This window comes from Brachyistius frenatus, unplaced genomic scaffold (assembly GCF_029030835.1).
Source record: "Brachyistius frenatus isolate BFR_SWC_R1_liver_20210118 unplaced genomic scaffold, ASM2903083v1 Contig_28, whole genome shotgun sequence".
Lineage (NCBI taxonomy): Eukaryota > Metazoa > Chordata > Actinopteri > Embiotocidae > Brachyistius > Brachyistius frenatus.
In genome coordinates, this window is record NW_027210627.1 from 3222672 (window position 1) to 3247507 (window position 24836).

A 24836-nucleotide genomic window follows, 5' to 3' on the forward strand; every position below is an offset into this window, starting at 1 on the left:
TTGTATTTCCTCCAAGCCAAGAATCACTTCTGGTGAGCTACTGAGGAGGGTTTTTTCATAAGAATTTCTTGCATGAGGTGTCAAAAAATTAACTGACAAAAAGCTAAATGACTCATAAACTGATGAGGATTGTCATCTGTTTTCAACCAATCGAAGACATTACCACAACTTATTTTAGATTTTTTTAAATTTTTTATGGTCTCATCTTGCCCTTTCTTTTGTCACACATTTTTGCCCTTAAGACAATGGCTCTTAAGTGACTGTCCAGCTGTCTCCACATGCTTTCTTGTTCTCTTACTCAAAAAGTAACTGTTGGTAACTGGTATAATTAAAATCCAGTCACTAGTAGGTAGATCCCATTACATTTCCTGTGATTTTTCATCATCTTGAGCCATAAATGTTTTTTTGCGTCTTCTTCAGCACTTCCATCAAAAAGAGATAAATAGCTTGTCAAGAAATAAGGCTGTTGGAATATCAAATTTATCATCATGTTATCTGTCCTTTTAAAATGTTTGCAATGGTGTAATAAACATAGCAGCCACTAACTGACCCCCTTGTCTAGGCTATTTAGGTCAAATGCTGTCCCTTTTTTTGTTTTTTTCCGAGGAGACAAAGTAATTTATAAGACCGTATGACGAAGCCTTTGTCGTGTCCAGGAGCGCCGCTCTTCAGTGGCATCCCCGGCTGGTCGTGGCCACTCCCAAAAGCCTTTGAAGAGCCTTTTTCATTTCCTCTCTGTCTGTCACAGGGCGACTTTTAGTGCAACAAGCTCATTGTCAGGCCGCTCGCCTCCAGCTAACGGACATTTTTAGGATCGCTGTATTAAAGCATTCTTGGGATATAGAAAATGAGGTAATTTAATTGATGTCATGTTGTTGGCAAAAGTGAGCGACTATTGAAGTTAGAGTGTTTTATTGAATCCTGCTGACCATCCCTTTTTTGACATCACAACAGGCTGCAGCTGAGATACAGACTCACTGAATGGCAGTATAGTGCACTCGCTCTCTTTTTATTCATTAGGTCTAAGTGTAGGTGCAGAGGTTGATGTCTCTGTCTCTGAGAAACCCATATCATTTCAAAAAATAATAGTCAGAGGATAATAATGTTGAAAAGTCCATGATAATTTTTGCTTTAACCTGTCCCTTTTTAATGTTTCCAGGATGTTCACCATGGTAACGGCACCCAGCAGGCCTTCTACACTGACCCCAGTGTCCTTTACTTGTCTCTGCATCGCTACGACGACGGGAACTTCTTCCCTGGCAGCGGAGCACCTGATGAGGTGGGAGGAGCTACCAGTCTGTCTTTCTGTCTGCTTTTATCCTGACCTGATTGTCGGAATTCATGCATGACAAACCCTGCCGTGTGTGTTTATGAATTGTAGGTAGGCAGTGGAGCAGGTGTAGGCTTCAATGTGAATATGGCCTTCACTGGAGGACTGGAGCCTCCCATGGGGGATGTAGACTATCTCGCTGCATTCAGGTAAGGCAGACAGAGAGTTTGGTTGTGTTCAGACTTCCAGCCCAAATCCAATTATTGTCATATCCAGATTGATTTGTGAAAGTCTGAACGGCAAAATTATCACATGAAATTAGATTTTTGCAATCCGGATCTAAACCACATTTGGAGGTGGTTTGAAATGTGATTCCAATCAGATTACTACAGATGCGTCTCAGTCCGGACGCTCTGGCGGTTCAGATTGGATTTCTTGCGTCACTCGCAACGCAACACACGGTGACAACGTCATTTTCAGACAGACAGAGTGATCAGAATCGATTCTACCGCAACAGAGCGCTGTCAAAAAGTGCAAATTTTTTACACTGCGGAGGACAATGATAACAACACTCCCCGGACAGAAACCAAACCTAACTGTCTGCTGCCACTTCTGTGTCGGCAGCTTCCGTGTCGGAAAACCGTGTCGCCGTTGTTACCACAGCGACCCATGCAGATAGATAGGGGATGTCTGGATCAGTCTGGACACACCAAATCTGATCGGTTCACTTCCAAATAACAGTACGGACAGACTGTCCTAAAGATCAGATTTGAGAAAAGAATCCAATTTGCCTGCAGTCTGAACAAAGCCTTAATGATTGTGGTTGTACTGTAAATGTTGTCCCTTTATTACATTAACTATCTGACATGGCAGTGTATCAGAGGGAATGGTTTTCAAAATATTGGCAGCAGCCTAATTCTTCCTGTCACAGCCTTTTGAGTCTGCACTGCATGGCTTAACAAATTATCTATTGGGAGCTGTAAAGCAGGTAGGAGGCTCATCCTCATTCCTCACCTGATTTCTATTAGGTCCACTCTCTGGAGCTATATATAACCACTCACACACACCCTCACACATACAGGCATGCACTCAGATACATGTCTCTTACACATTTTTGGTTCGTACAGCTGGAAAAGGAGCAGGGCCTGGATTTGTTCCACCGCTCTTTGAAGATGAATCCATGTTTTCCTGTCGTGTGTCCATCTGGCCTCGGCCCCGATACATCTAACCGACAGGCCACTGTCTTATCACAGCTTTCGGCACGCAATCCCCCGGAAGCACACCGTAGCCTGTTAATGCACCCCAGAAACCCCTATGTGCTCTTTTTTTTATTTTTTTTTATTGCTCTCTCACGCATGTGCACCCATGACAACCATGTAATGTATATCATACTACAGAAATTATTTATAATCCATCAGTGCAGCCAGAACCTACTGCAGTGTGCCGCACACACAAGTTAGTATGCTGTTTCGCTCCGTCGATGTTGATACAAAAAGCAGAGTATTATTCACCGAAATGGAATACCACTGACCAGTAGCACATATATGAAAGCTAAAGACTGTGTACAGCATCAAATCAACTCTTGGATTTTAGTGACTGCATTGCGAGTTAACATAAACCAGAGCCTTCTATCATTGACAGCAGTGGTTGAAAGGATTGCACGTCAAGCTAAACAATTAGAGGTCTCTTAAATCAGTCAATTATTGCTGATGTAATTCAATATAAAAATGTATTAAAAAAATAAATAAAAAAGGAGTTAGCCATTACAGTAGTAAATCATGATATCATTTAGCTTTCTGCTGTGTAGAACATTTAAAAGTGTGCTTGTGTGTGCGTGTTAGTTTGGACTGAAATCAAAAGACAGAAAACAAACAAACTTATTTTTCTGACTAGTTACATTTTAATATGTATACTCTGTCAGGGGTTATAAAAAAAAACAGTAATTGATAGCAGAGAGTGGAGTGAAATAAAATACAGATTATTATACTTGTTTTTCATTTTAAAATAGTTAGTAATAAGGAAATTGAGGAAGCACAAGCTAAACTAACCTTAATAACATCATCTGGAACCATATATACTGTACAGCATTGCACAGTAGTTTTGTTATGGTTTATGCAGTGTTTGTATTTGCTGTTTATGTAGTTGTGAGTTCGTAAATCAACCTTCTTTACAATATGGGAGAGTTCTGCACATATAAAGTGAAGGAGAATGACAGTTTGGGTTTTATTACTTTAGATCTTAATGCCATTAATCCCCTGAGGCTTCAGCAGTATTGGACCATTTATAGGCCCCATAGGACACCAGCAAGCCTTTCCTGCAGCTCATTGATCTGACACACACACACACACACACACACACACACACACACACACACACACACACACACACACACACACACACACACACACACACACACACACACACACACACACACACACACACACACACATTGAATATGCATGCATAGTTCGTGTTTGTACAAAGTACCTACACAAGCTTAAAGAAACGCATAATGCCCCGGCTCAAATATACATGACGGTGCATGAACATGCACAAAATCAGTGGAACAGTTGTGCGAATGCTCCCTCATACACCTTTTACATCCGTGTGCTTACACAAGTACAGCTACCTGATATACTGTCTCTCCCTCTTTCAGTCTCATTGTTTATCTGTGTGTTGTGGTCCCCTCCTTCCTCCCTCTCATTCTCGGGGAGGGGATGCGTGCCTTGCAGCCAGCACCTTCCCATTCCAACACTGGCCTGTGCCACGTTGCATTTGCAGGGGATCAAGTCTTAGCCTTCAGAAAGCACAGAGAAAAAAGATAAGAAAATTGGCCCTAATGAAAACCAGAAGCACCATCTCTCTCTCTCTCTCGCTCGCTCTCTCGCCCTCTCTCTCTCTCTCTCGCTCTGTCTCTCTCTCTCCACCACCCGCCTCACTCCCTCTTTTTTTGCCATGAACTGGGTAAGACGAGAGAGGAGAATTAAATTTAATTCAAACCAGCTCTCCACAGCGCCAGATGACAGGGCTTTGAAGTGTAAGTGTGCGTGTGTGAGTTTTTCTCTCTCTCTTTCTCTCTCTCTCTCTCCTCTACGTTTTTCATGAACGAAGGGGGAAAGCAATTTAACCGTTTGTTTGCTGGTTTGACAAGTGCTCCTCCCACTAAAGGACAGAGTCCATATTTTACAGATTGAGTCCCACCAGACCCATAATCGGATAGATGAAGATGAAATTTGAAGACTTTAAAAATGACAAAAGAAACATATTTGGTGGAAGTAAATGGTATTTTAGATTATATACATAATTTACAAAAAATGTGTCATATGTAACATCGTACATGCTCTATTTCTTTTATCTTGTGGTCCATCACGGTATCATATTTCAGCCCTTTTCCCTAGACGCCATATGGAGTACGTTGGATTTGAAGACATAATCAAGATCTGGCAAAGGATAAATTATGGCCGAAAGTATTTACACAAAGATGAGTTGTTCTGAGAGGAAGTTTTTCATGGCTCAAAAATATTCCTACCAAAACTTGCTGCTGTATTCACCTGTGTGATCACGTTTGTGTATAGTTGAAATCATGTTGAGTGACAAGTGCCAAAAGCTGAAAGCACTCAGGAGAAATTATTTGGAGCAGAGCAAATGAAAATGAAAAGTCTGTTTATGAGGTTGTGCTCGGTGAAGTTTGTAGTCTGTAAAATTCAGTCGATTTTAAGAGGACATGGAAAGATATGTGTGGGTGGAGGTAGAGATGCTGGCATTGAAAATTATGTCCCCCATTGATTTTACACATGAAAATCTGTTAATGCACTATTGGGAATGCGAGTGAAAAAAGGTTGAATTTTAAATCTTCTCCAAGAGTAAGATTGAAAAATACCCTCAATGATGTCATAGGCTTTATCTCGGCTTGTGGAGATTGGAAGTGTACGATCCAGTGTTTTTGGAGTTTGAGCCCAGCTGTATCGATTTTCAGCATTCTTTTTAAAATTTCTCAGAGTCTCCCAACATTACAAACAACAATGATTAAGTGCTGAAGTTTAATAACCACACAATATTCCTTTGGATTTACATACAGACATAGACCCACTACTTCTCAGCTGATTTATGTCCACCTGTTGCTAGGTAAACCAAACATTACCAAACAAAAGTTGAAACAACAAACAATTCTATTCGCAGTAAAAATCTATCCAGGAGAGTCGGCAGTGGTTAGGATTGGACCCTCTTTGCTCAGAACGTCCCATAGCTTACGGCTCAGTCGTAAACTCTCCCTCCCTTAATTAACAAAAGAGTCTTTTTCATCTCCACATAAATACCCTCTGATTCACGCACAATTAGTCGTCCTCAAAACCGCTCGCTTCCCTCCATGCCAGTCTGCTAATTGATTGCTGCGGCTTTTCGTTTCCTTAAACTTCAGGGTATTAGGTGGGGTGGGGTGGGGGGCTGTAACTGATGACACCAGCAGGTTTTAACGTAGTGACCAGAAGACTGTTTCTGTCTGTGTTCAAGATTGGGGGAGGGGGTGGAGGAGCCCTGTGGTGGTTGGAGTATCCTTGGTGGTCAAGGTTACCCTCTGCGTTGTGTGTCGGCCCACATAAACGTCTGCGGCTGACTCACTTTAGTGTGGGGTCTTTTACAGCCCAAATATTAATGGTCCAAGGCTGTGTGTGTTGTAAATCAGAACAATATTAAGTTCCCTAAACACACCGGTTGTTATTTTCACCCATAGTTATCTGTTATTTCTTCTCGTTTGTGTCGTTGACGCCTGTCTGCCTCAAAGTCCGTGAAATGTTGGATCAAAAACACATTATTCTTACTGTATGTCATGTTTTTCACCTCATTCATCCACTGTTTATGCTCTGCTTTCCTTCATTATGTCCATGTTCTCTTTCCAGACACATTTGTACTTCCATCTTCTTCCTCTCTGCATCTCTATTTTTCATCTTCTTTTGCATGACGTTTCCTTCTGAAACCATGCCAGATGCACGCTAGCGCACAGTGACGCACACACTCTGTGTATTTTCGCTGTCTGGGACTCCCAAAAACCTCCTAAAGCTACCTCCCGCCCTTTCCCTCAGACAGCTGTGTGTACGTACCAGTGTTGTGTTGTGGTGGGGGGTGGGGTGCGCACAGCTCAGGGTTATAATTTGGCGGTGAGCGAGAGATGGAAAAACCTGTGGCCTACGGAGTTCAGGGCACGCTGCTCGCCCACAGCCGGCAAACCAGCACCGTGTTCCTGAGGTCAGCAAAGTAGAGGGGACCTACAACGGAACCCTGTGGTACTCCATCACTCGCAGACCTCACCAAAACACTACTTGCCCAAATATCCCAGACCCCAAAAAAAATTATTGTGCAGAGCCAAAAGAACCCACAGTGAGTCAGAGAGAGAAAGAGAGAGACACTTGATTTGCCATTTGGGAAGTCCAACTATTTATGAACTAAGTGAGACATCCTAAATTATTCTAAACCAGAAAGCTATGACACTTGATACACTTCTACAAAGTTGACTAAGTTTGTAGTGGGGTGTTCCTATTGATGTAGACTAGCCCAGTGATCGATTAGTACTGGTTCATAATTTATAGAAACCATTACAGACACCAATTAGTTGTTTGATTATTGTGTAAATTACCCTTTGTGCGATTGGATTCTTTTTTTTTAAATTTTTTATTAAAAAAAAGAAGTAATGTCCAGCTCACTAAAACACCAAATAAAGATAATGAATTCAAACTATTCTATCTTATTTAATTGAATATTTCTGTGCAACACTGTCCTAAAATTAAACACACACACTGACATTCTTTTCTGCAAACGGGGGTTACCATATAAACCGGACTGGATTTTCCAGCCGCAGCTCGCAGTGAATCTTTAGACAGTTTCCCACTGTTGATTTGATTTCTGTGCGTGACACATTGCGCTCAAGCCTTCCCTCCTTACCAGTTGTGTGTCAGATGGAGGTTGTACACAAACAGCCCTCATTCACCACACCCATCCCAGTGTTAGAATGATCCTCCATACTTAACACACGTACACACATGCAATTATAACCGTCCTTCCGTCTTTCCCGTTTTACTTGAGGACCACGCAGTTCATCGCTGCCTCCTCATTTCCAAACTTTCCACTTCAAAAAGTACACGTGGTAATTTTCCCTGCCACACACATACTGTACATACAAACTCATTAGGTGGATGTTTTCTTTGAAAACCATGAAAGGGAGAGAAGAGCCATAAAAAGAAAGAAAAGAAACAGTGACTGATACATAGCAGAACTGAAATGTAACATCCCTAGACGGGTGTAGAATATACCACACACATCACACGGACACTAATGGCGAATCTCTTTTTAATTGCAGTCCTTTTAAGTTCCACTTCTCCTTTTTTTAGCCACCAGAGGTGACCAGGTTCACTATGCAATTAGCTTGTTTATGATTTATGTAACTGAATCATGGTGGAGTACTTGTTTGAAATACCACTTGAAATACATCTACTGTTGCCTTTAGTGCCTTTTAGGTACCTGTTGAATCTCCCTGTATGTTCAGCTGTGACTTCCTCATCCTTTGACAGAGTTACATGTCCTGGAAATGTAGTAGTGGGAAAAACAAAATGTTTCTATTCACATGGAATATTTTCCAATATTGGTTTCATGAAATCTTGGCTCATCAGACTCGGTGGTTTTGAATGTACTAGCAGTGAGTTGAGTTTCTTATCTCAGAGTATATACTTTATTTGACTTATTTCTGAGAAATGCATCTTTTGGTTGTGTTGGCAGTCCAATGATCCTGTTATTCAGCCAGCCTATTAATTAGATGTGACACTTCAAGAATATCTTATGGCAAGAATGCTAATGAACTGCCGTGTGACATTTTGATAGGCCTGCATGAGAAATGGGATTCAACTGGGCAGGAAAATTAGTTGGTCTGCTCTCCAAGTTCGTGGGACAAAATGTAACCTCATTTTTCACCAAACTTTTCATGCTGTTAATTCTTTTGAGGAACAATGGATTTTTAACAGCAAGCCAAACCGAATGCATGCATGCACTTATATTCATATAAATTCTTAGTTATGAAGCCTACATAAAAAATGGGAAGCAAAACTCTTCTCCTACACCTCTTAAATGTCTTAGATTGTATTATAGTCTTTAAAAACATTGTTTTGTTGTTGTCGGTTTTTTTTCTTTCGGTTTCTGTAGAACGGTGGTCATGCCCATTGCTAATGAGTTTGCCCCCGACATGGTTCTGGTATCCTCTGGCTTTGATGCGGTGGACGGACATGCCCCGCCCCTGGGAGGATACAAACTGACAGCTAAATGTAAGTAATGATCACAGTCAACAAGTTTTTTTTTTTGTTTTTTTTTTATAAACATGTCTTGTGGCTCAGTTTTTTTTATACCCAAGAACTTAATCATGCATTTACATTTTCGTGCATATCCCTCACGTTCTGCAAACATCCCTCATGTTGTATATTGTACAATACAACACCAAATTTCAGATATCAGGAAAGACTGACTGCATTCTGTGCATCTGACTTGTGTATTCAGATCGAGGCCTTGGCATGCCAGCAAAGAGTTTTCCTAAAACCGTCCTGCAGATCTGAAATAAGAGCAGAGGTCTTGGTTGTCAAAGGCGGTGATATGGGTGGTTTAGAGAGGATTGCAGGAAGAGGGGATGGGGTAGAATTTAGGGGAGAATAAAGTATGGCTGAATGCATATATTAGAGCTCCCCTCCTCCTGAGAGGAAAAACATCAAAGGCTGTGACCAAGACTAAACGCAAAGCCGCATTTATTAAAATTAAACCTGGCTCATATTAGGGCTTAGTTTTTGGCCCCCAGTAAATCACAGTGCGCTCTCTTTCTTTTTTCCTCTCTCTGATGCAGTCAACCCTTCCTTCATCCACGTTCCAGACCCCTTTTTTCTGTCTTTTTTCTTTGATCAATATCCAAAAGGGAAGTTAAAGGAAATCAGAGGCTGAATACCAGTTTTCCCTCCGTTTCATTCTTTTTCTCCGGCTCTTTTCTCTGTTCCTCCCTCCTTCCCTCCCTCTCTATCTCTGCCTTCTCTTTGCTGTCATTTCCTGTGTGTCCAGGCTTCGGCTACCTGACCAGGCAGCTGATGGGTCTGGCAGGCGGTCGGGTGGTGCTTGCCTTGGAGGGGGGTCACGACCTCACAGCCATATGCGACGCCTCCGAAGCCTGCATCTCCGCTCTGCTTGGCAATGAGGTAAGATGAGAGCTGAGAGAAGGAGGGATTCATTACAGTCAAAATAATCATCAGAAATTATTGTCAAACTACTCCTGAGCAAGGCATCGAAAATTAAATAAGGAGCTGGCACGGTGGTGCAGTGGTTAGCACTGTCACCTCACAGCAAAAAAGGTTCCGGGTTTGAATCCGGTCCTGGGCCTTTCTGTGCGGAGTTTGCATGTTCTCCCTGTGCTTGCGTGGGTTCTCTCCGGGTTCTCCGGCTTCCTCCCATCATCCAAAAACATGCACCTCAGGTCGGGTTACCTGGCGCCGCGCTAGTGGCAGCCTGCTGCAGCATCTCCCCCCTGAGAGCCCCCTGCTGCAGTGAAGAAATTTCCCCTCGGGGATTAATAAAGTGTATCAAATCAAATTTACCTTTGTCGATATTTCCGTGAATATACTACATATTACTGAGTAAATACAAATGTAGAGGAATCAAAAGAAAAGGCATACTCAGGATAAAAACGTATTAACAACACAAGATGGGATCTTCATGCACACTCCCCAAGTACAACCTAGTTTGATTGGATCCAGCAGCATAAATTGGCATTTTACTGTTGGATCTTTCTCATTGTACAGATTTCATATCAGCAATATGGTATGTGAAGTATTGTGTGTTGATATAGATATCTGTTCAAATTAACATGCGGACAAACTTCGTTAACAGCTTCTTTAGTGTAGTTATATGTTTATATATTTCAAGGACTTCAGACAGCTGTAGAACTTCTGTTTTATTTGTGATATAAAGATGAAATTTCAGGATGCAGCTTCCCTCAAATCAATCCCCTTTATTACTCCTTGGCTGCTTTTGTGGATACAAGTTATTTGCCTCAGTTTGAAAATGAATATGATACAAAAAATAGCAATTCCTAAATGTTTCAATGCAGTAAAACTCCACCTCATTCCTTAAATATTGACATCTCAGGCAACATTGAGATTTGACATGATACATTCATACATTCACATGAATGGTGCCAAAATACCAAACACAATAAAGGTAGGAATATTAATATATGACAGGCTTAGACAATGTGTAAGCAACATTGTTTCAGCTACAGTATATTTTTTATCCAAGCCAGTCCCATATACTCTACATGTTCTCTTCATCTTCCCCACCGCAAAGACAGGGAGTGAGAAGTCAATACACCAGTGCGCTCCACACTGACGAACACGCACGCACGCACGCACGCACGCATGCACACACACCCGGGAGGGAGAGGATTTCCAGGCAGGAGGTTAATTGTGGGAGTGAGTAGGTTGAGCCATGAAACTGAACAAACATCAGCGCTCTGTGATTCACAGCGTACAACAGAGTAGTTGGTTCTCTTTGCCACCCACTCTTTTCTCAAAGCTGGTGCAGAGACTGGAGAGCTTTTAGCTGCTTATTCGTCCAAAATATGTCAGATCTCATTTATTGCTAAAAAAGACTACTGTTGTGTAGAAAGGAGTTTATAATATGTATATAGTGGTTGAGCATATCATTCCTTTAATTATAAAGATACCCAACAGCTGATTTTGGCAACTGTCCATGAGCAACTGACAAAATTCCTATTTTATATACTCTGGTGGACAAAAAAATATACTTTTGCCCTTTAGTTTACATACATTTGTCAACAGGGCTTACACCTTCAATTTGCAAATGAACCCTTCCAGAGATAATGAACAAATGATGAGAGCAGACACAGCTGTCATGGCCTGATAAATAAGGGCAGAACACTAAGAGTTAAGTGCATCAACACCACGAGTGCCAAACACAGTTTATCAGGAGTGAATAACCAGACTGAGATTTTGTGTATTTATTTCCCGAAAGTGTCCACTCAAGTGTTGCTGCAGGCCTGGCCACAAGCACAACCCACACAGTGTTGGTTGTCATTGGAATGGCTCTCTGCACCTGCTAAAGACATTATCCTCTATGTCTGCTGTGACATTTAGAATAGTACTAATGCATAGAGCTCTACATAAAGTTGGACTATTTGTTTGACTCCATGTAGTCATCATATGGTGTAACGATGTACAAACAAAATACAGTTGGTGGCAAATGTCTCGGGACTAACACCAATACTCATGAAGTAAGACAAATAATGATATTTCAGTCTGAGCTTCAAAACAAACCAAGCCTGTACTAGTAAAACTAATCAGTTCAATAAGCACGTAATGTTGAGCGGTGAATTCGTATCAGCCATGTTGAAGGTTGTATCTCTGCATCCTGAGGCTTCTCGTTCCGGCCCTGCAGATCCCTCGAGCTATAAATGAGTTTATGGAATTGGAAAAAAAAACACACATGGCATTGTTCCATTTGGATCTTGGAGCAAGAGCAAAACAAACAGAACAATAGCATATGATCACATCAATTAAATTCTGCCACTGCACCTCACCAGTTAACTGTCTTATAAAACATCAAGTCACTGACCACTGGAGACAGACAAACTTCGCAGAAACTTTGAGGTGACGCTGGACAGACTGCGGCTTGAGTTAAAGTGTTGTGAATCATGATGGCAGCACTATTAATTCTTAAATGTTTCCTGTTAAGACGAAAGCACTGCTATGCGCCAACCTGTCAGAAGTCAGAGGCTTAATCTAATAACTTAACTCTGTTTACCTGCACTGTGCCCACCAATGACTCAAAGCCACAGCGCATAACACCGACATTACATCTGGAAAGGCTTCAGGAATGCAAGGACACTTCAGCAGGGCGGATTCTTTTTGCTGTCACGGAGACTTCCAGTTCGAAGGACGCTCTCGTTACTCACAACACCGCCCTGCAGAAAAAATAATGAATCAGACCGGGGGCTTTGCTTCTTAGGTTTCAGCAGCCCCGCCGTCCACCGGGCTCAGCATGGGGTTGGGAGGAGGTCTCTGGATGGGTGCCACAGGGAGCTGAAAATTTGAAAATAGGCAGGAGTCAGGGGGGGGGGGGCGTCAATTGCTTCTGCCTGCAGGGCACCCCTCTCACCCTGTCACCCTCTCACCCGGGGCCCCGTCACTGATACACATCTGAAAATGGTTACCCTCACACCTCTTCCAGCAGGGTCAGCCTCGGTCTCGGGATCAGATAATAAAAGGAAACGGTGCAATCTTTTGAAGTCGGGAAGGAGGAAACTATTGTTATTAAGCAGCTGTACAGAGTGCTGTACTAGGGCAGATCTTAAAAGTCTAGGAATAATATTAATCATATACAGATTCTTTTTTTTGAATATACATGACTTGTAAAAGAAAATCTGATATTTTCATTGATTTCTAATGTGAATGTAATTTTTTGTTCAGAATTATGATTTTTAGAATGTAAAAACCAACCATATTGTCAGATTTAGTTTTTTGGGCATTTTGGCCTCTATTTCATGGTGCACAGACGATATAGACAGGACATGTGGGTAGAGAGTGAAGGGATGACCATTAATACAGGCTGAGGTCGTTTTAGCCCATGTGGTATGCACTCTAACCATTCAGCTCATGCGTCACTCTCATAGTTCCAAGTTGACTTCTGGAAAAGATTTCCAGCTCTCACATTAAAAGTGTTCTGGGCTACACGTTTTATTTTTTAGAATCTTGAACCAAAACCATTAAAATCGATCATGACAGCAGCACATCAGAAAAAGTTGTACAGAAAGCCATATTGGCATGGATGGATCAGCAGGATGCCTTTGATAGACTGGTGAACAACACAAATGTTTTCGACTTACTAAGTATAGACGCAAGTTCTCACCACTTGTGCCGGCTGGCTCTTTGGCTACAAGTGATGTCAGCTGTTTGAACAAAGGCAGATCATTCAGTTGTTTGGAGCTTTAATAGCTGATAGCAAAAGGAAAGAAAGAAAAAATGGCTAAAATGTCCCCGATTAGATCAAAACCGCAAGAAGAAAGTGTTTTCATCATAATCTCAGCGAAGGTCTCCGTAATGGACGTGGAATGTTGCTGGAAAACGTCAGTGGGGGACCGAGCGAGACGGAAAGAAAAAAGGCCTGTATTCTTGTTTTGTTCTTTACTCAGTGTCAGAGTCTGGTAATGGCCTGCAAATAGCAATTCTTAAGAACTCCTAAGGCCAGTACTATCAGGCCTAAAGGGGCTGTGTAGCATCACCAAACAAGCTAAACAACAAGGCTGTCTGGGTGTGTGTGTGTGTGTGTGTGTGTGTGTGTGTGTGTGTGTGTGTGTGTGTGTGTGTGTGTGTGTGTGTGTGTGTGTGTGTGTGTGTGTGTGTGTGTGTGTGTGTGTGTGTGTGTGTGTGTGTCGGCTGAGTGGGCTCAGTCATAAGACCACAGCTGGATTAGCTGGTCAGCTGTGCTTTTGTTTGTGTTGCTTCAAACTGCCCTAGGGTTTGTATTGTCTGGGGTTTCCTCAACCCAATACATCATAATAGAAATCTACGATCAAACTATAGTATCTACTGTAGCTTTAAATACGGTTTGATTGATACTGTCGACCCCGTTATTAAGTCTTGTTCTTTGTATTACCGGTTTGGAACGACTGAAAACTCCCCTGTAAATGTGCAACATGACGACTCATCAAAATTATGTAGAATGGAAATAATACGGCAAAACCTAGTTCCTTTGTCTTATATTTACATGTAGTCATTTATAGAAATGACTGTGTAAATGCTTGTACCTTTTTAAAATAAGAAACTATATGGTAAATTATTCGTGCTTTTATGACGTGGCAGTCTAAAAAGGCAGATTTGGGCAGCCGCCACATTGGAGCCAAAACATCCTAAAGGTGTTGTTTGTATCCTCTTCCCCTCCTGTGCAGCTCGTACTTTTGTTTTACTGTTTACTTGTGTGAGAAATATAGCTGTGCTTTTACTGGCAGGTTGATACTTTGCTGTGCTATAATGAGCATTAGGTTTCTTTTGAAAGCAGCTGAAATTAGCTGGGAAACAAGGGGGAAGAAAATTGCTGAATGGACTTTACGGGCTCTTTTATTCACCCCCACCACTCTAATGCGTAATCGTGAAGTGTCTCTAGTTAAATAGCTCATGAATGATGCATTGGCGACTGCACTAGTCAACTCTGAACTCGGGACTAATTGATGATTGCTTGCAAACAGATGTGGGCCCACTTCGAACCACGGTTGTTAGCAATTATTTGATAAACAACTGGCTAATATGCTAATTGTTACCAGCTGCCGGTGAGGTTATTCCGTGCGTTTGCACTCCAGTTACTGTAAGACGCTCGACTTCACCTGTCCCCCTTTGGGTCCGGCTGTTCCCCGCCGCCCCCCAACTACAAGGCAAACCGACACCCTCTTTCCGAAAAGGTCGCCTGCTTCGCACAATACACACCATTACCTCTTTCAGTTAGCATAACATAATCAACCGGTTTTAGTGACTGCCAACACATGCACACGGACACAACAGTAAACAATGGATGCCTTGTGCACTTTTCTTTTGCTGAACAAGTGGAATTCCTTCTCTTTCCTCTGTTTTGGTTTGAACCTCCCTCAGGAATGTTTTTTAGCGGGGCACATTCCTCGCTCTCAGCTCATGGCTTTCCATGGTGTCTCGGTTTTGTTGGCCAGGACCTTCTGCTTCGGGCGGCTGTGTCACACAGCGAAGTAGACTTCCTCAGAAATCAGTCAAACCGTCCATAAAGGACATTTCTCTCCCCCTCTCTCTATGAAAAGACTGCTAGACATCGGATGGTACCAAGACGCAGAAGTATGGGCACGACCAGGACCACAAACTCAAATAAACAGAAATGTCACCGTGGATGATGTGTTGGACAAATGTATGATTATACATAGTGCACTTGCATGTCTTTGTGTGTGCGCACATATGTGTGTTTGCTTCACCTGCCGGGCGGGGGCCCCTGGAATACCCTGACAAGAGCCATTAAAGTTTATAAGCGTGAGGCCCAGCTGTCAATCATGCTGACAGGCTGCCCCTGTCCAACTCTGCTCTGAGGTGAACCCCACGAAACCCCAGAGAACCCCTGACCTTGCTTTGACAGGGAGCTGAGGCAAGCTGGATTAGTATGGGCTGAGTAGGACTGGGACTGGGTTGTGGTGGGCAGACAGTGGGTAGAGCTTGGAGGTTGGAGAAGTAAGTCTGACTGAAAGATTGCTGATTTGAGTCCCCAGACTTGGACATTTTGAGATATGAGTGATGAATTAGTACCGCTGTCTCCCTCTCGGCTCCATTTGAAGTTATGTTATGCCACAGTCGGACAGCAGAGTTTCCTATGACATGGTCCGTCCAACGACCATTCAAGCTTCTCGCTTACTTTTTTTTGGCAAATAAATGTAGGCCGTACTATCAGATTAATTTACTTCCCTTCCTGATAGCCAGACCAGCTGACCAAAGCCAGGCAGCATCCATCCCTGCTGTAGAGGAAAGTCGTGAAGGAGGGCCTGCTGACATGGGTTGATCCATACGTTACTGTGTCAGTCTGAAAAGGACTGAAAGTTTTGTCCAGTAGATGAGCTCCATTGCTGGGAGGATCCCAGATGTGTTTGAGTGTAGCTCTCTGATGTATTACGTAAGAAAGTGCTCTACCAGGAGTGTTCTCTTTCATGTATCTGATTGGTCAATATCTTCTGGTTACTTTCACAAGACCTTGCCTTTATTTTTATTTTTTTATCAAAGGCCTCAGTATTGGCAGCACTAAAGTGGTTTCACTGTGATCTTTAGTAGTCATGAATGAATTGGCTGCATTTTGTGATTCAACACTATTGTCGGTTTGAACACAGCATAAAACTCAAAGGTTTGTCCGGGTGTAATCTTAGTTAAAAAGGACAATTTACAAGCGTGCTTCCAGTTTCTCAAAACAGCTATTATTAATGCTGTATAAAAACAAAGGCAAGTGCTCTATCATATGATATCAAACTGGATGCTTAAACCAATCGAAACAAATGAATGGTTACCAGACAGGTGTCTTCTGAAAACTATAGATTTTGAATATTAAATTACAAGAAGTTGTGTTGCTCACTTTTAGGCCCCACTAACCCCTTTTTGTTGATAGAAAAACAAGCAAAGTCCTTCTCTTGGGATTGATGAAACCCAAAAGGGTCATATCTGTTCATCACATTACATATTTAGACAGTTTTTTTCCAAGAAAAGTGATCCCCAAATGCCTTAAAGTGCCTTAGATGTAACTCTACACTTTTATATGATACTTGACCCCGCCTCTATCTCCACCCTTCTCTCCGCCGCTCCTACGCAGCTTGAGGTGGCTCGATGATATGGAAAGCCCCACCCCACAAGTTGTTGCGATTGGTTCTTAAGATATGTGACATAAAACACCATCGCTGTTTAAAACCATGTTTTCGAGACTGTCAGTGGTACACTGCGCTTCCAAAGTAGGAGTGCTCAGCCATGGCTTTGACTGTTAATTTTTTCTTATGATATGACACCACATGGACATTATAACAAGATTGGAGTGGATCTTTAAAGGTTTCTTTATTTTGACTGTTGCAGTGTGTAAAAAATATATTGTTGAGCTATTGATGGGTTGCTATATAGTCATAGAAAAAAAAAAAAAAGATCTGCAGATTGCCTGTCATGTCTTTCAAGCGAATGAGGTCATTAAGTCTCCTCTATTGTTTGAAATTTTGTAAATTGCTCTGGATGACTTTCAGTCAAACAGCGCAATCCAATGTAAATATTGGTGCACTAACTGTGCGTCTGTGTGCACGCACCTCTGTCCGTTGTTGAGTGCATGATGTAGCCTGTCGTGCCACAGCAGGATTAAAGTATCCCTCTCCCCAGACTGCCTTTTCCCTCGGCCCCCGCGGACCCCTCCCACACACTATTTGTTTTAATTAAAAGAAAACTTCCAGCCTTGGCAAAGCGAGACCAAGCGACCATGACTTTTTCCTCTTCTTCTCTGGCACTCAACTCCCAAATCTCAGGCCAAACCTTTTTTTTTCTTTCTCCTTTCTCTCCGTGTCTCTTTCACATGTTTCTAAGTCGGTCCTCTATTTCGGTAGGGGTTATGACTGAGCAGAGCAGGGACGCATGTTGTCTGTGGTGGAGTGGAGAGCTGAATGGGCCTGTTTGACAAAATGGGATGAGAAAGTGTCGTATGTGCAGTCGGCCAAAGGGGAAATTGAATCATTCCGGGTTGGGAAGGCACTTTGGGGAATAGCGCTGTTTCCTCTGAGTTGTGGCTTGGAGAGTTTCACGGGCTTTGCTGTACTCTCCGAAGTGTGCGTTTGTGTGTGCATGCATGTATGTATGTGTTTGTGTGGGCAGGCGATTTCCATGCGTAGGCATCTGTGTACACTAGTGTGCGTCCTCAGAGTGGGACGCAATACAAAGCACGCATTGTAGTTTGTGTCAAAGAATAGCAAAGCTCTCAGTGCGTGGGGGGAGGTGTGCATCTGCAGGCTTATTTTCTATTGTGTCAGCAGCTCAAACTCCGTCCCCACCTCTTGGCTTGACTCACCAGTGGGCTGTGGTCCACATTAAAAAATGATCCTTTAAACCAGGAGGGAACCACATTAGTTCAAGTGAGATTTTGGAGCAACGTTTCTGAACACCTGTCAGTCACACGTGAAAAATAGATATCTGACCACATCCAGTGTATCTAAAATAATGTCCTGAGACATTTAATGCATTTCGCCGATGCTCCCTTTAGGTAAAGGTTCAATGCCAGTGCCAAGTTAGAACAGTTCAGCACAAGTATCTTAAATACTCTCAAAGATGTGGATAGCGAATAAGTATGGTGCTGATACTGTAAAAAAAAAATAATAATAAATTAAAAAAAAGGTGCAGCACCATTGTTTTCTTTCGTAAGAAAAATTAAAGCGCAGATTATTTTCTGTTTGTTTCAGTTGGACCCCATTCCTGACGAGGTGCTACAACAGAGACCAAACGCCAATGCTGTGCACTCTATGGAGAAAGTAATTGAAGCCCACAGTGAGTAGATTATTTACACAAATATTACATCTCCATACTCATTCTACATATCAGTGTTCCTATTAGACATGTACCCTGTCCTTCTGTTTTGTAGGTAAACACTGGCGCTCACTGCAACGCTCCGGCTCCACACTCGGTTGTTCGTTGAGCGAAGCCCTCCAGCGTGACGCAGAGGAAGCTGAAACTGTCTCCGCCATGGCCTCACTGTCTGTCGCCAACAAGCACATTGGAAAGAGGTCTGTGTTTGTAGCTGTTCTCAGTGACTAAAGAACCTTAATATATGGTTATTTGCTTTCTTGCTGAGGGTTGGTAAATATGACGCTACAAACAGAAGCCACTTAGCTTAGCACAAAGACTCGAACCAGGTTGAACCCCAATCTCTATCCAAAGGCAATGAAATACACCTTCCAGCGTCTTTAAACAACAGGTATCAATTTGAACTCGAATGACCATATTTTCCAAAAACATTTTCTTATTTGTATTACTTTTTATTATTATTTACTGACTATATACTGACAGATAATTACTGCGCAACTGTGACGCCCCGTCTTTCAGCCTCTTTGTCTCCTTAAGCTCATTGTTTTTGGTTTTACAAACTGTAGCGCTCAGTCTCTCGTCATCCTCAATTCCAGCTGCAGCAGGCAGCTCTTTTTTTTTGCTATGATTGAGCCACTGGATGCTACCTGCCCAGCACCAAGCTGGGGAGAAATGTTGATTATGTCTGAAGTAAAAACACAGATTTGGTGGGGTTGTGATGTGATGCCACAACACAGTAAAACATTTTTTTTTTTTTTTAAATCATTACATAATGATGGAGTGTTCACTTACAGTGTTAAATGGTTTAAGTGGTTTTAGTTGTATCCAATTCGGTGCTTTCTAATAACATGTATAATACTTTGAAGTATGCAGTCACGGTGCCAAGAGTGAATGTAATTTTTCTAATTTGTTTATGGTTTTATATTCTTCCCAGATCTGAAGAAGAACCCATGGAAGAGGAGGCTCTTATGTAAAGAAACATCCCAAGCCTTTGACCACTCAGACCAGTGTTCATCTTTGACCGTGTCCTCATCCTGTCAGTCTTAATTTAAATGTCTGTCCTGTGTCTCGCTTCTGCCATATCCAGATGGCATTCTTATCACGGGAGACAAAAGCTGACAAAAAGTGGCCCTCGAAGGAAATGGACCATTGGAGATGAGCGATACGTTGACTGATCAGCGGTGCACAGGGCAATCAGCATGCATGTGTTGCATTGCATTGCACTTCAAGACTTTGGATATGCGAGGATGGTCTCAACCGTCCCACAGTGGCGACCTCGAGTGCCAGTGCTTTTTGTAAACACTAGACAGTTGGACTTTCTGATCGCCAGTCAGAACCACAAAGAGACAATCTGCAGTCGTCTACTTTTCATATTATTCTGTTCTTACTGTGCTTTATCTTCATCTTCTCGCTTTTATCAAGAAAACCAGAGCTATTGTGATTGTGACTCTGCACTAAGGATGGATTCCTGCTCTTTCAAGAATCTGAATGATAGAAACAAATCTCCCGCAATTCCCCCCCCCCCCAAGAGTGTTGAAGATTACAGATGAGGAAGGTCAGCAGCTTTTTCCAGGATTCCAAAATGATTGGACAGCAAACGACTGTGCATTTGTGCCTTTTTTTTTTTTTTTTTTTTCCAAACCTGGTGGATTTTCTGTGTTGAACTCCACTTAAAAGAGCTTTGCCTTAAAAAAAAAAAAAAAAAGTTTGGGAACGAGGCCTCTTTTCCCCCCTAACTCCTTTAAAAACACTTCTATCCTGGCAAGACATCCACTGCCTGCATGTTGTTGGCACATAGACTGGAGGACCTTGGCATGTTTACCTATAATTCCCTGCAACCAGCCTACTGTCTCTCCCTCCAGCTTTGCATTTACTCTTCATTTTCAGTCTCAGCTTGGAAGGTAGTTCGCAGCCACAAGTTGGAGGTGGCTCAATTTAAACGAAGGTTAATGGTGGGATTTGTACCGTTAAGTAATCGCATCAATTCTTGTTTATCAAGGGAAGAGTTAAGTAGCATGCACTTTAATAGAGCAACACAACTTCATTTCATACTCTACGCACTACTTAGATAGTAATGAAGCCAAAGCATGACGGACTATCATCTCTGTAGCGCCAAATCACTCACAATCCCACAAACAAAACAAAAATTTAGCAGTGACAATTTCTACATTAGAATCGCTCTTCATTTTTGCAGATTATTGAGGATTGGAAAAGATTTAATCTCATAAGAGCCAATTTGTTCAACCAACCCTCTCTAAGACAAATGTGTGTCCGTGGTTACAAGGAGTGTACCACCTGGGATTTTCCAGAGGGGTGTTCCCAGGGCTGCACAGGCTCTCACAGCTGGTTTCACATCTTTAGCACATCTGCTCCCCAAATGTCAGGTGCTGTGAAGCAGGTGTGTGTACGTCTTGTCTCGTTCATGCACAGCGAAAGACAAAGCTCGTCTTAAAATAGAAATATTCAAGAGTATACACATATTTTTAAAGTCGTTTATCATTTGAAATGTTAATCTTTTTTCCAGCTCCGTCACAGGTTGCACGTATTGCAATCAGTCGCTCCTCTGGATTCTGAATCCCCCTGTTAGAGTTGGATTTTAAATGTTGTTTTATTAAATCTAAATCCTTTCCAATCAAAGTTTGGCATAACGGAATATTTGAGAAGATAAGAGGTAAAACCTTTAAAATACTCCAAATTGGAAGCTGAATTTTGGATTTAATCCCATAATTCAAAATGATTCAGCTTCAAGGCCAGACCAAATAGTCACACTGTGCAACACACACCTGCCACCAGCTTAGTTGTATGATTTAGCAGGTAAAACAATGATATAATCCTATAAAGTTTGAAAACATGCCGGATGAAACCGCCTCAGTGACGGGTGAGTTTCCGACTCACTTCCTGTAGCAACCATCGTTCCAACTTGTGTTTGGTTTTCTACCTTCTGCCACCTTTTATTTCATCTCCAAGCTCATCATGTATTATTTCAGTGAACAGGAAACATTGCTGTGGTATTTACCATTGTTTACTGTACATAGGACACCGACGTCCTGAGTATTCCTGCCACACGCAATGACTACTTCTGTGGATTCTCTTTGCCCCTCTCATTTGGGTATTCTCTCCGGTTTCTTTAGTGACTTATTTTTGTACTTTTTAAGATGTCTTTTCCCATCGTGTTTTTTTTTTTTTTTACATGTTGTCCACGCTCTCCTCCCTGTTTCTCTGTTACATCGTAAAGCTGACATACTTCACAACAGGTGACGGTTCAGACTCTGTTTTTAGCCGACATTACATTGAATATGTTTTCTTGGGGGGGGGGGGGTTGGGGGAGTGTCGGGATGCAAATGTTTCTACTTTGTATAATGATGGACAATTGTGTATTTACTGTCTGTTCATAGTAGATTTATATATAAAAAGAAATGAGTATATTATATATATCTATACATACTGAAATACTATGACCTTGTTTTTGAAGTTGGTATTGAAAAATGATACTTTTCATGGCTGTTGCGTACAGTCAGTTAGTGTGTCCCTGAAGGCACCATTTGCTGTCCTGGGTTACAGTCGATTACGTGTTGAGCAGCGTTTTACTGGCTGTCTTTTTGTCTTTCAACAGTGATGACCAGTTTGTTTGTTTTTCTAATCCCATTGGTACCATAACACTGTTACAGTAGGTGTGCAGTCAGCCTCACATATTCATGCACATACTTGTACTATTCTATGCTTTTTTAATATTGTTATGTGGGTAGATGTTATTGTAGAGCAACAAAAATCTTGGCTTGCATCTATTCACTTTCAGTACTTTACAAAATGTGAGCCTACATTTTAAAATCTGGATTCTACACTTCTCAAAAAGGACCAGTTCAACGTGCAGTCTCTTCACTTTTCTTCCTTTAAAGATTTACAAGTTTGTCCTCCAACTTGTTCGAAAGAACAAGAAAAATTAGGAGGGTGGACTTAAATTGGGACACGGCCACGCTGTACCCCGACATTAAATCACAATGATAGCTCTGCAAATCATTTTGCACGATCATCACTTATTTTCTTAACAGGCCAAATGTGCTCAGTTTTAATTTGAATTTACATTTGTCAAGTTTGCATCATTAATCTCATTCTTCAGCTCTGGTCTGTAGGTGATGCCTCCTGGTTTTCAGAACAGCCTGACTTTTTTTTTTCTGTATCCAAAAAGATCACAGGTGTTTGAGCCCTCCAGCAGCCCACATGTCTTTGGGTGTCTTAAAGGACACCAAAACTCCATCCTTTGATTTTTTTTTTTTTTTTTGTGTGTGTGTGTGTGTGTGTTTTTTTTTTTTTTTTTTTTTTTTAAAAAGATATCTATGTCTTAAAAAACAGAAAAATGACAAAAATGACATTCTCATATTCTGATTGAAATTTTCCAAATCTTAAGACTTGCAAGGAGTAAATTTCCTCATTTTGACTGAATGTAAATGATCCTTAATGGCAGAGATGACATCTCTCCCTGCAAATGCACCTTTTACATTACATTACATTACATTTAGCTGACGCTTTTATCCAAAGCGACTTACAATAAGTGCATTTCAACCATGAGGGGACAAAACCCAGAACAACAGGAATCAAGAAAATCCAATTTCTTCAAGAAAGCCAAACCTTCAATGTCACGTGTACCCTAAAGGTTCAATGTGTAGGTTCTAGGGGCATCTATTGGCAGACATGTCATATTATATTCATGGTTGTGTTTTCATTAGCGTATAATCACCTGAAACTTAAGAATTGTTGCGTTTTTTTTCTACCTTAGAATGAACCCTTCATATCTACGTAGTGAGCCGGTCCTCTTCCGCAACATGCAGCACCGCCATGTTTCTATGGTAATCCAGAAGGGACAAACCAAACGCCGGTTCTAGAGAGGGCCTTTTTGTTTTTTCGGCAAGTTTTACAGCCACCGTAGATTCTTGAACACGCCTGGAAGGAGAGGATGAGGCAAGGGATGTTCAGTCGGTTGGAATCTGCAACCTCACCACTAGATGCCACTAAATCCTTAACTCTGCTCCTTTAAATCACCTCCTTTTCCATCACTCCTCCAAATGAGCAGAGGTCAAAGTTCAGACCATCTAAACCTCGTGTCATCTTCCACCTAGTAAATTTACAAGGACAGGGGAAATGTAGGCATGAATTTAAGTTTGGTTAAAAACACATCTAAGGCATATGCATTTGCAGAAGGACATTGGAGGGCATCATATCTGTCATTCTGTTTTGTATTTTGCTTTTTTGTACATTCCCTTTTATTTAATCAGACACTTACAAAGACGCATCACTTTGTAATTTGGGGCCGAATTGTTGTGTGATACTTGCATGCAGGGGTATTTGTGGTCAGGATGTGAAATAACATACGATGAGCCTGTCCGGCATATCACCTCAACTGGGATACACTGACATCTCCGTGCATTTTAACACTCTTGAAGAGATTTTTTTCAGGAACCCGGCCCAGAACATTCCCAGAACCTTTGCACAGCAGTGCCAGTCATAGTTTTTCTACTGTTTAATGCTTTGGTTTGTCAAACGCAGCCAAAACTAGCACAGTCTGACTCGTCTGGCCGTCTGTCTTCACTGTTAGTCTTAAAACAATGTCCAGTAACCAAAAAGAAAAAAAAAGAAAAAAAAACATCAACATTCCATTTTGTTATAATTTCCATTTATTAGGAGGCAGATCTTTTTTTTTTTTTTTTTTTTTTTTATTATTTTAACCCTCATAGGTCCAAGAAGTGTCTGTTTATTTAGGTGGCCTGGTCTGACTCCACTCTCTCTGCATGATCTGTGTGTCTGCATGCACTGCCTACCTGTCTGTATGTATGTCTGTCTGTCTGTCTGTCTGTCTGTCTGTCCGTCCCCTGCCACGTACCAGCACAAGGGATCGAGCACTGAAGGACATTAGTACTTTCACTGTATCCAAACTGTCTTATCTCTTTTACCGCTTTTTTATTTGTTTGTTTGTTTGTTTCTATTGGGGAAGAGGCGGGGTGCTTTCCATGTTGTGCTTTTACTTGTAGCAAATGGAAACATCAAACCTGGAAGACTTCATTTGAATATTTAAAAAAAAAAAAGGGGGGATGTGGGGGAAGGAGAGCGGCTGTAGGTATCTAGTACAGACAGTAGATTTTATTGTATTTATGTAGAAAAACAAATTGTTTTAGTGGGACGCTTTGTACACTGCAACAACAGAATGGACTTTTTTTCCCTCTTTAATACCAGGCAAGATGTGACTGGTGGATTTTGTGGGAAGACATTTTTGTTCTTTGTCACATCTGGACTTATCAAAGGGCTCCATCCAGATGCCTGGTCATTGTTACAGTCATCCATTCCAATACATAAGCCAGTTATCTCTATGACCACTGTGGTTCAGAAAAATAAAAAAAAAACAGTTCTAGGTTTACATATGTACAAAATGCACATTCTTCTCTTTTTTTTATCAG

The 24836-nt window shown here is 41.7% G+C and overlaps 1 protein-coding gene across 1 annotated transcript in view; it reads left to right on the forward strand.

The window, feature by feature from the left end:
• hdac4 (histone deacetylase 4) overlaps nt 1-21693 on the forward strand; it is a 125810-nt gene extending 104117 nt beyond the window's left edge. The window contains exons 21-27 of the mRNA XM_069698901.1: nt 1160-1279; nt 1382-1479; nt 8456-8574; nt 9350-9483; nt 18270-18354; nt 18449-18590; nt 19325-21693. Coding sequence (XP_069555002.1) covers nt 1160-1279; nt 1382-1479; nt 8456-8574; nt 9350-9483; nt 18270-18354; nt 18449-18590; nt 19325-19364 — 738 coding nt within the window. The 3' untranslated portion in view covers nt 19365-21693. The remainder of the gene's footprint in view (nt 1-1159; nt 1280-1381; nt 1480-8455; nt 8575-9349; nt 9484-18269; nt 18355-18448; nt 18591-19324) is intronic.
• Nucleotides 21694-24836: the final 3143 nt, after the last annotated feature.